Source organism: Phacochoerus africanus, chromosome 2 (genome assembly GCF_016906955.1).
Source record: "Phacochoerus africanus isolate WHEZ1 chromosome 2, ROS_Pafr_v1, whole genome shotgun sequence".
Classification (NCBI taxonomy): Eukaryota; Metazoa; Chordata; class Mammalia; order Artiodactyla; family Suidae; genus Phacochoerus; species Phacochoerus africanus.
This window is the reverse complement of record NC_062545.1, coordinates 36,924,684-36,935,364: the sequence shown is the minus strand read 5'-3', so window position 1 is coordinate 36,935,364 and position 10,681 is coordinate 36,924,684. Positions and strand designations below refer to the sequence as shown.

Below are 10,681 nucleotides of genomic sequence, written 5' to 3'. Positions count from 1 at the left end.
CATGATCAATTGAGAGTAAGTTGTATACACCATGGCCCTTTACCCCTGTTTACTTCAGTGTGTATTTCCTAAGAATAGGGATAATCTCTTAGCCAAAGTAGTTATCAGTTTCAGTACTTCATAGTTTCTCATTCGGTTTTATCAGTTGACCCGGTAATATCCTTCTTAGCATGTTTTTCCCTGAACTGCAATATCCAGTCTAGTGTCAGATATTGCATTTATTAATCATATCTTGTAGGCCTTCGTTAATTTGTAACACTTTCGCAATCTTTGTCTATCTTTTGTGATGTTGATATTCCGAAGAACACAGTCACCTGCTTGCCCTTCCAGTGTTTAAAATCGAATGTCCCTTTTTTTATGCATTCTCAGTTGGAATATTGCATAGGTGATGTATCCTTCTCAGGGTATCACATCTGGAAGCACGTGATTTTCATCTGCTTCTCGGTGGTGAGTAGGTGACTTTTGACTATCTGTGTTTTCTGTCTAGCTCCATATGGTATTAGAGAATCTACAAGAAGAACAGGGTCACAGAAGGAAATATCAAAGAGCATAGAAAAATGGTAAGTGAAAGTTAAATATGATGTGTTAACTACCTTGAGCAGAAGCATATTTCTTCTTTTCAGTGAACTTAGTTAAATAGTTTTTCACTGACTTTGAAATTTTGTTTTCTTTGTCTAGTCCAGAAAGCCATGTTCCTGTTTCCTTGAGTTATCATCTGAGTGATATGTTTTTTGACCTGTTAAACTTTGCAGCTGAAACCCTCATATTAGGTGGAAGACTAGTCTACTGGTTACCAGTGTACACACCAGAGTACGTAATATTAAATAATTTTACTTTTAATTTCATTTTTCTTATGGTATTTGTATATCTAGCATACTTTTTTCTTTATCTTTAATCATATTTAGAATAAATATCTTTGTATTTAATGTATGTGATAGCCTTCATTTAACAGCATGTGTATAAAACAGCTTCTTCCTCTTATTGATTAAACTGCTTTGAACTTTTTATTTTACATCAGGGATATGGTCTTCAATCTTCATGTAAGGCCCTTGAGCTAAGACTGGTTTTTACCTTTTTAAAGGGCTGTTAGAAAAGAAAACACACAAACAAAAAAGAAGAACATGTCTTAGAAACAGATGTGGCCCACGAAAGTTAAAATATTTACTATCTGGCCCTTAAGAGCAAAAGTTTGCCCCTGTTGTAATCACACTTCGCTTAGGACCTACATGTCAGCTGTTCAATAGCTCTGTTGCCAGGCCACAAATGTAGGTAATTTTTAACAACTTAGCTGAGTGATTCATGTGTCTACTACTGGTTAGCTTTAATATATATGTATTGGCTATTATGATCACCTTAAGTGCAGTAAAATATTTTTCCAAAGTAGGAAATATGTATATACTTAAAGACCTTATTGTGTTCAACATTATTTGTTTGGGTTTTATTATTATATAGTAATTATAAACGGAGTTGAAATAGCTCTGTTTATAAACAACAATGGGAGAGAGAATGTGTTGAATAAAACAGGATCTTTAGATTTGAAAGGCAATATCAAGGAGTTCCTGTTGTGGTACATTGGAAATGAATCCAACTAGTATCCATGAGGACCCAGGTTCAATCCTTGGCCTTGCTTAGTGGGTCAGGGAATCTGGCATTGCAGTGAGCTGTGGCGTAGGTCACAGGCATGGCTTGGATCCTGCATTGCTGTAGCTGTGGTGTAGGCTGGCAGCTGTAGCTCCAATTTGACCCCTAGCCTGGCAACTTCTGTATGTCACAAGTATGGCCCTAAAAAGAAAAAAAAAAAAAGGGGCAGTATCAAGCTTAAAGTTTGGTTATTTCTTCAATCTGGCATAGAAATCTTTAAAAAAATATTTTAAGGAGTTCCTGATGGCCTACTAGTTAAGGATTTGGTGTTGTCACTGCTGTGGCTTGGGTTTAATCCCTGGCCTAGGAACTTATGCATGCACAGGTGTGGCCAAAAAAGATTATTTTAATTTCTATATTTACTATACATAATTGTACTAAAAGCATTTTAGAACAGTATTAATTCATCTGTTTTTTTGTTTTTTTTTTTTTAATTGCCGCACCTGCTGCATATAAAAGCTGTTGGGCTAAGGGTTGAATTGCAATTGAATTGCAAGCCTGTGCCACAGCAACACCAGATCCAAGCTGCACTGGTTCCTTAATCTACTGGATGAGCCCAGTGATTGAACCCACATCCTTGTGGACATTATATTGGGTTCTTAACCTGCTGAGCCACAACAGTTACTCCTTGTCTGTCTTTTCAGAATGGTAGGTGGTCCCTCAACAGTTGGAAGCCATGCTTTTTTGTTGTTTGATTTATAAATGTTGCATTGGGAGCTACCATGACCTAGCTTTAGTTGTGCATTTTGTTTATCAGTTAATAAGACTGTGCACATGCATACCCAGATCCCTTAACACTGGCTTTATATTCTCTTGCCAGTGATAATCTCATTTCTCTTAATTTTAGAAATGAGAAAAAATAATTCCAAGGAATGAAATGACTTGTCTAAGTTAAAAGCTAGCTAGTTAATTGGTTTCCTTATTCCTAGTGCTATGTTCACTTAATTCAAGGTCCTGCCAGATCTCAGGTACCTGGTATGTGAAACGACAGATGGGGTTTATTAATTCTTTTAGAGAAGAACACATTTGTTTATTTCTATGCAAAAGTGATTTTTGCCTCAGTAGCAAGCTTACTTGTCTTTTTGTTTTAGTTCAAGTTTCAGGACTGGAATTTTTTTTTTTTTTGTCTTTTTAGGGTCACACCAGTGGCATATGGAGGTTCTCAGGCTAGGGGTCCAGTTGGAGCTGTAGCCACAGGCCTACGCCACAGCAACACAGGATCTGAGCTGCATCTGTGACCTACACCACAGCTTGTGGCAATGCCAGATCCTTAACCCACTGAGCAAGGCCAGGGATCGAACCCATGTCCTCTTGGAGGCTAGTTGGGTTCGTTTGGGTTCGTTAACTGCTGAGCCACGACAGGAATGCTTTTTTTTTTTTGGACTGGAATTTTTAAAAATTTATTATGGAGTTAATTTTAAATTTATAGAAGAGTTTCAAATATGGCACCAAAAACTCCCCTCTCTCCACTCATCCAGATTTTCTAACTGCTAATATAATCCTCCTCTACCCTCCCTTCCTCACCCGTTATATTAATCACATACCCATTATCATTAATCTTTTTTGGAACTATGTGAGAAGATACAGATATGATGCCCCATCACCCCTGCATATTTCATTGCTTTTTGTCATAAGTAAGAGCTTTCTTGTCAAACTGCCATCAACCCCTGAAGTCTAGAAATCAGCATTGATAATGCCGCTGTCCAGTTCATGAACCCCGTTCAAATATTACCAGTTGAAATCTATCCAGGAAAATGTGCTGTATTGACCCGTTATGCCATTCCTTTACATTCTGGAATATTCTCTCAGTCTTTCCTTATTTTTTGAGTCCTTAACAGTTTTAAAGAGTACATGGCTTATATTAGGAAGATTGACCCTTAACCAGGGTCCATCTGATGTTTCTTCCTTGACCAGACTCATGATGCTCTTTTCGTGGTAAGAATACCACAAAAATGATACTGTGTTCTTAGTGCACTGCGTTAATGGGCACACAATACCAACCCCTGCTGGAGATCTTAAACTTGATTATCTGGTTATGTTGTTCTTTGTTAGAGTTCCTCCTCTGTGAGTCATCATTTTCTTTTTTGATTGGTATTTCCCCGGGGGAGAGATCCTAAGATTACACCAGTGTCTCATTCCTCATTAGATCACTGCTCACATTGACAACAGCATGTAGACAACCACCATGATGAGTTTCCATCATTCCTTCTGCATTTGAAAGTTGGTGTTCTACTATAAAGATATAAATTTATTAATTTATATTGGTATGGAGTCATAGATTCCTATATTATTTATTGGGTTATAATTTATTACTATCATTTTGTTGATCAAATTGTCCCAAATTTGATCATCAAGAGTCCCTTTAAGGTGGATCCTCTGTCCTTTAGAAATATCCCCGTTAGTTTTTATTATAATTTTAGTTTAATTACAATTAAAATTAAATGTAGTTATGAATATCTTTTATAATTCTTTAATTTCTTTTTATAAAGGGTGAAATTGGAGGTACTTTCATCCATTTTAGTATTTCTGAAGACCTTAAAAAATGGCTGCTGGATATTTCTTAAGTAGCTTTTAATAATTTCGACAAGGGGAAATTCCTAGCTCATAGAAACAAACGGAGATTTTAGAAGTAGAAAAGGAAGGTGTGCTTTTCACTTTTTTAAATTTTATGTGTTTAATCAAAGGACAGATTTCCTCCACGCTAGCACACACGTGGGAAGACTGCTATGGCATTTACTTCCCTGACTTATTTGTCCCTAGAGGGAGTTATTTCCAGGTGGTCCGATGTTCATCACTAGACTTCTGTTGTGCCTTATCCTCCCCTTAACCCAAAGTGATCTTATTAATGAACTTAGTTTGTCTTGAGTTTATATTAGGAAAAGAACTGTTTTCACTTTTGCAGCAAACATAGTCTAAAATCTTAACTCTTTTTTAAACACAGTTATTAGATGAGCTTAAGACTAAACTCATCTGCAAAAATTTGAAATAAAGTTCTTGCTTCTGAATCAGTTTGCAATTACTTTGGTTATGTTGTATTTCAAATAGACTTTTTTATTAGACTTAAGAATAAAGAATATGGAGTTCCTGTTGTGGCTCAGCGGAAGCAAATCTGACTAGTATCCATGAGGACACAGGTTCGATCCCTGGCCTCGTTTGGTAGATTAAATATCCAGCCAGTAGGTTAAGTATCTGGAGTTACCATGAGCTGTGGTATAGGTCACAGATGCGGCTCAGATCTGGCATTGCTGTGGCTGTGGTATAGGTTGGTGGCTACAGCTCTGATTAGACCCTTAGCCTGGGAACCTCCATATGCCATGGGTGTGGCCCTAAAAAAACGAATAAATAAATAAATAAATCATTCATTCATTTAAAAATTGTGCCTTAGCAGAGTTTAATTTTAAAAACTTTGGCATTTTTGGTAAAGTGAATGTAGGCTTTTAGTACTACTATTGAATTAATTTGTTCAACCAAATCCTGCTGTATGATTGGAGTTTAAAAATAAGAATTGAACATTATAATCAAGTTAAAGTATTATTCATGAAACCCAGGACATTTGAAAGGTATAAGACATAATAAAAACAAAATACTACTAAAAGCTTAGTTATTTGTGAAGAATTGTCAGAACTGATAATTAAAGAAAGATTTTTTTTCACTGTTTGGCAATTTAAATTGTGGTGGAGAAACTGCTACTCAACAGATTCTGCTTCCTCTAATACAGATTCTCCCCATGCTAGTATTTTGGATTTTTGGCCAGCATCAAGACACTCTGTACACTTTACATAATCTGTCCACATTGCTTGATACATTCTTTTCCTCAGCTGTAAAATTCTCACCATCTTCCAAGGTTTAACTTAATTGTCACCACTTCTGTGACACTTTCCCAAGCCTTTCGGCAGAATTAATAACTTCTTCATTTGTGTTCTAGTATTTTACTCCTATCACTCACAGAGACTTAGCACATAAAGTTACTGTAGATTGTTGGTACTTGTGCATTTATTATTCACAGTTTTAACTGTTTGCAAATGACCCTGAAGTTCTGTGAATTCATTTGGGCAGGCCATACATTCAACTTGTGTGTTTGGTGTTAGAGAAGTTTACTAAGCTATTGAGTGAATGTAGCTCTTTGCCCAGGTTCCACTTATCTATATACTCGTCATTTACAGACAGATAACTCTCTTGAAGTGATTGGAAACTGTGTTTCTTTGTGAAAGATGTCCTTTAATAGAAATCCCGCTGCTGCTGCTGCTGGTGACAAAAATGATGACAGTGAAGAAGTCTAATAAAAGTACTTCAAAGTAGATTTGGTGATACATTTTAATTGTGATAAAATGAATTTTGTGCTGGCTCAGAGCAGTGAACAGAACATGCTTTTCACCTTTCATCTAGGAAACAAACAAACAAAAAAATGATTCTCTTTAAATTGTTTTTAGTAAGTCTCCAGTCAGCACAAAATCTTTCTCAAATGGGAAGTGAAATTCTAGTGATATTTGGAAGTAGGCAGGAAGATTCCCAGGAAAATAAATGACTGTCAAAACTGATTGATGGAAAAGCTAGGGACCTATATACATAGCATAGGTTTTTTTTTCTTTTTTTAATAAAAGTTGAAATGTAATGTTTATACCATGAATATCACCCTTTTAAAGTGTACAACTCTGTGGTTTTTAGTATATCCCCAAAGTTATGCAACCACCACTGTCCAATTCCAGAACATTTTTATTACCCCTCAAAGAAACCCCCTACACACAAGCAATCACTAAGACTCTTGTCCCTAGCAACCACTTAGCTATCTCTTTGGATTTACCTATTGAGGCTGATTAAGATTTTAAATAGATGCTTAGGCTATATAGGGGGATAATAGTGAAAACAGGGAATTAAGATGATACCATATTATTGTAATAGTCTAAACATAATACACATTTATAGCTGCTACTTAAGAGATTGCAGATGATACACTGCTATGAAATATATTAGTAAGTATATAGGAAGTAATTTTTAACTGCTGTTTTAAAATATTTTAGTATGATATTTTGGGAGTACACAGTTAAATTGATTGGCTCATTCATTTAATAGAATAATGGTTAAAAACAAGTTTGTTAATGATAGTGATGACCTAAATAATGTTCCTTCATGCTTAAACTCAAAGATCAAGTCACAAAGATAATCTATGTTTTCCTGTTGTTAAGCCAAATGCCGATGACTTATTTTCACCAGTTTAGCATTATTCATGTCAGAAATATTAATTAAAGTTATATTGATTTTGTACTTTGATTTAATTTATAAATTTGGTTTTGGTTTTATAGTTATGTAAAATATAACTATATATAAATTATATAAACATAAGGAATTTGTATACATTTAAGTAACATTTTAATAAAAATATACCCTGTCAACTTTGCCAGGAAATAAGATCTTTTTTCTTTAAAAAAGAGTACATTACTGAATCTGACAGTTTCAGATATCTTTAAACCCTGCTGTTTGCAAGCCTAAGGTCAAAACCATATCTTCTCTCTGTTACCATTATTTTAGTCAACTGTGGTGTAGAATATATTCTTTGATATCATAAATGCTTTTTAGGAAAGATTCCAGATTTGAGGTCAGCTGATGTTGTAGGAGCACAACATTTCTGACTGTATAGTCAGCACTAGAGAATTACTAGGTGAGATGAAATCCGACATGGTCATTATTTGTGGGAAAGCCGTAAGGAAGGAGGCAGAGAATGACTTCAAGAGAATTCCTTCTACTGATAGTAAAGTGAGGTACATTCTGAATGTTGCTTGGTAAGTGAGTGATGAAGGTTTTGAGCATGTGTCTGAGGTAACGAGGGAGAGCTTGTTGGAGGTCACAGGGACCTAAAGAAGTCAGTTGAAGAGTGGTGGAGAAGACAATGTTCATGCATCAGGACGGGCTGGCTGAGATGGCAGTCCTGTACTGGAAGTGCTGATCAGCACCTTTCCCTTTTAGATCAGAGCTTAAAAATTTCCCACGTGAGAAATGTTTGCAGAGACTATGTAGAAAGATAGGAAGATTTGCAAAGAAAAAATAAAAACTGGCAATCATAATGTTCTTAAAGGTACCCATACCCAGTGAGCCCCCTCTCCTGACTGTCCTGCTTTCTAGATGTTACCATCTCCATTCATGTAGTACCTGGGCTGCATAGCAGCAGGGACCACTGCTCATTATCTCGGCTTCAGTTTTATTTCAGGTTAAGGTGATCAGAGGTGATGTTGTCTGTAGTGCTTATTTTAATGGTAGTTTATTTGAATAATCTATAACAAAGTTATTAGAAGTCTCAAGATGTCATTAACGTTTTACAGGGACATTTCATGTTCAGGGGAAAGTATATGCTGTAGTGGACTTTATGCTTTGGGTATTTATAAAAATCCCTAGTCGAATCAGTCCCTAATGAATATCAGGGGGTTATTGTGAAATGTCTGTCTTATGTGATTTTGTGGAATCCTTTAGAGTAGAATCGTCTTGTATTTTTGTGGTTTAAATGTGTGGCATTCTTCAATAAAACACGCTTGTATTCTCTAGATAAAGGAGATTGAACTATATTTTTTAGATGTATTAAAATACCTTTTTTATTTTTATTATTATTTTTATTATTTTTAGGGCTACAGCTGTGGCATATGGAACTTTTCCCAGGTTAAGGGTCAAATCGGAGCTACAGCTGCTGACCTGCACCACAGCCACAGCAACACTGGATCTGAGCGACATCTGCAACCTAGACCACAGCTCTCGGCAATGCTGGATTCTTAACCCACTGAGTGGGACCAGGGTCAAACCTGCAGCCTCATGGATACTAGTCAGGAATATTTCTGCTAAGCCACAATGGGAACTCCTAAAATACTTTGCTTTTTAAAAATGTAGGATTTTTATGGATTACATGGGCAGCTTGTATGAAATAAAATGGTACCTCATGTAGCGGGAAGACATCCTGTATCACCCCTTCTGTGAGGGCTCCACATGGGATTGCTAATAACACTTAGCTGGTCTTTCTTCAGATACACTGAAGAGATGGTACCTTGGCACCCTTGCTTGAAACTCATCAGCAACTGTGAGCAGAAGCTTTCTAGTCATACATCGAGGCGCTTGATAACAATGGAAAAAGTGAAGGAATTTGAGGTAAATGATCCTAATGTTTTCAGATAAATTCTGGAAGAATTAGCAGATTTTTGTAGTTTTTCGCTAATGAAGTTTGGAAATGTTATTTTTAATTTTTTAAAAAATTATTAAGTTCAGGGACAGGCAGAAGTTGAGGAGGTGGCACTTGTTGAGGTTTAGAGTGTAGGAATAGAATATAGAAGTTCAATAGAAGAAGAGAAGTAAAAATTAACCTTCTCAGGCTTTATTTGACATCCTTGGGCTAACTCAGTTATGGAACAGAGCACTCTTTCTTTAACAACTGTTGTCTAATTAGCAATGTACTCATTACCATTTTTCTCCAAAGGTAGAACCTACTTGATTGCAGACTATACTGAAGAGGAAATGTCATTTTATGTAGAGCAGAAAGAAATTCTCCCCTGTTAGGACCCAACACGTGTTCTTGCACACTTTCTCTCTTTCTTATACCCACACAGTTCAGTTAAGCTTGTGAAGAAAGAACAAACATCTGTTATGTCTAGGTCAGAATTGATATAAATAGTGCCTCGTGATGGAGCTTAATTCAATCTACAGAATGTTCCTTGGGCCGTACTTATCTGAATTGACCACCATGCTCCCATATTCACAAGAAACTTGTGTGAGCCCCATCTTTGCTTTGGATCTATAGGGAAAACAAAAAAGAACAGGGTGTTAACCGCCTGAGGATTTTGTCTTACTCATCTTTCCTGTGCATTTGATTTTTTTCATCTAATTCACAGCTTATGGAATCTTTCACAGTAATGAAAGCTAATGTTCATAGAGTGCCTTTTGCATATATTATTTTACGTATTTCTTATTTTTGTCCTTTTAATTTCCATTTTCTGTCTGTCTCTACTTTAGACTCCTATACCATTTACCTGGTTTATGCTGATAGTCTCCTAAATTATCTGTGTCCACTTTTCACACCTCTAGTTCTTATTTGGTAAATAAATCTTTCTAAAACACTGCATTCATTAATTCACTTCTTTATGCAAAAATTTTAGAGGCTCATTTTTATTACCAAGTAAGAATTTACAGTGTGACAAGCTTTCCTTGATAATTGGGGCCCAGTATTATGACATTTCTGAAAGCTAAGCTATGTTTGTGTGTGCATGTGTATATGTGTGTGTGTGTGTATGTATTTGTGTATACATATACATATATAGTATAGGTATGTGTGCTGTGTTTTTTCTGTGAGGTGTTCATGCCAATTATATTTGTTATGGCCCTTATATAATCTAATTAAGTATTGGACCAGTGAAATAGGTATAGAAGAATAAAGTTGTTATTTCTGTAGAAATGGTTATGGGTGGTTTAGAAAGATAGGAGAAAGTGAGTTGCTAAAAAAGCATCTTGGATTGAAAATAGTTGAGATAACTCTAACAGTTTGGGAAAAAATTAACTATAATCAAGGTGTCTCTACTCAGATTGCTTTGTAAGAGACTGAGTTCTTGCATTGTTTTATAGAAGCTGAAACCAGAAATCTTTGTAGGTTTTAATTCTGTCAGAAGATTAATAAATGAACATACAATTTTTTTTTTTTTTGTCTTTTTAGAGCCCCACCCGTACATATGGAAGTTCCCAGGCTAGGGGTCAAATTGGAGCTGCAGCTGCCAGCTTGTGCCACAGCCACAGCAACACCAGATTTGAGCTGCATCTACAACCTATACCAGAGCTCACAGCAACACCAGATCCTTAACGCTCTGAGCAAGGCCAGGGATCAAACACGTGTCCTCATGGATACTTGTCAGATTATTTCCACTGAGCCATGATGGGAACTCCGACCATACAATTTTTTAAGTTGAAATAAGATGTTTAATGTATTAGTAAGGCATTTTAATGTTTTCCTTTTACTAACTTTCTCAATTAACTAACTATAGTCTACTCAGCCTGCTGAAACAGAATACAGTAGGCAGAG

At 36.0% G+C, this 10,681-nt stretch overlaps 1 protein-coding gene across 4 annotated transcripts in view; it reads left to right on the top strand.

Moving 5' to 3' along the window:
• The window catches only part of TRMT11 (tRNA methyltransferase 11 homolog), a 61,395-nt gene that overhangs the window by 28,861 nt on the left and 21,853 nt on the right, over positions 1-10,681 (top strand). For all 4 annotated transcript variants that reach the window (XM_047759187.1, XM_047759167.1, XM_047759178.1 and 1 more), the window contains 3 exons: positions 488-560; positions 679-810; positions 8,646-8,766. In XM_047759187.1, coding sequence (XP_047615143.1) covers positions 488-560; positions 679-810; positions 8,646-8,766 — 326 coding nt within the window. The remainder of the gene's footprint in view (positions 1-487; positions 561-678; positions 811-8,645; positions 8,767-10,681) is intronic.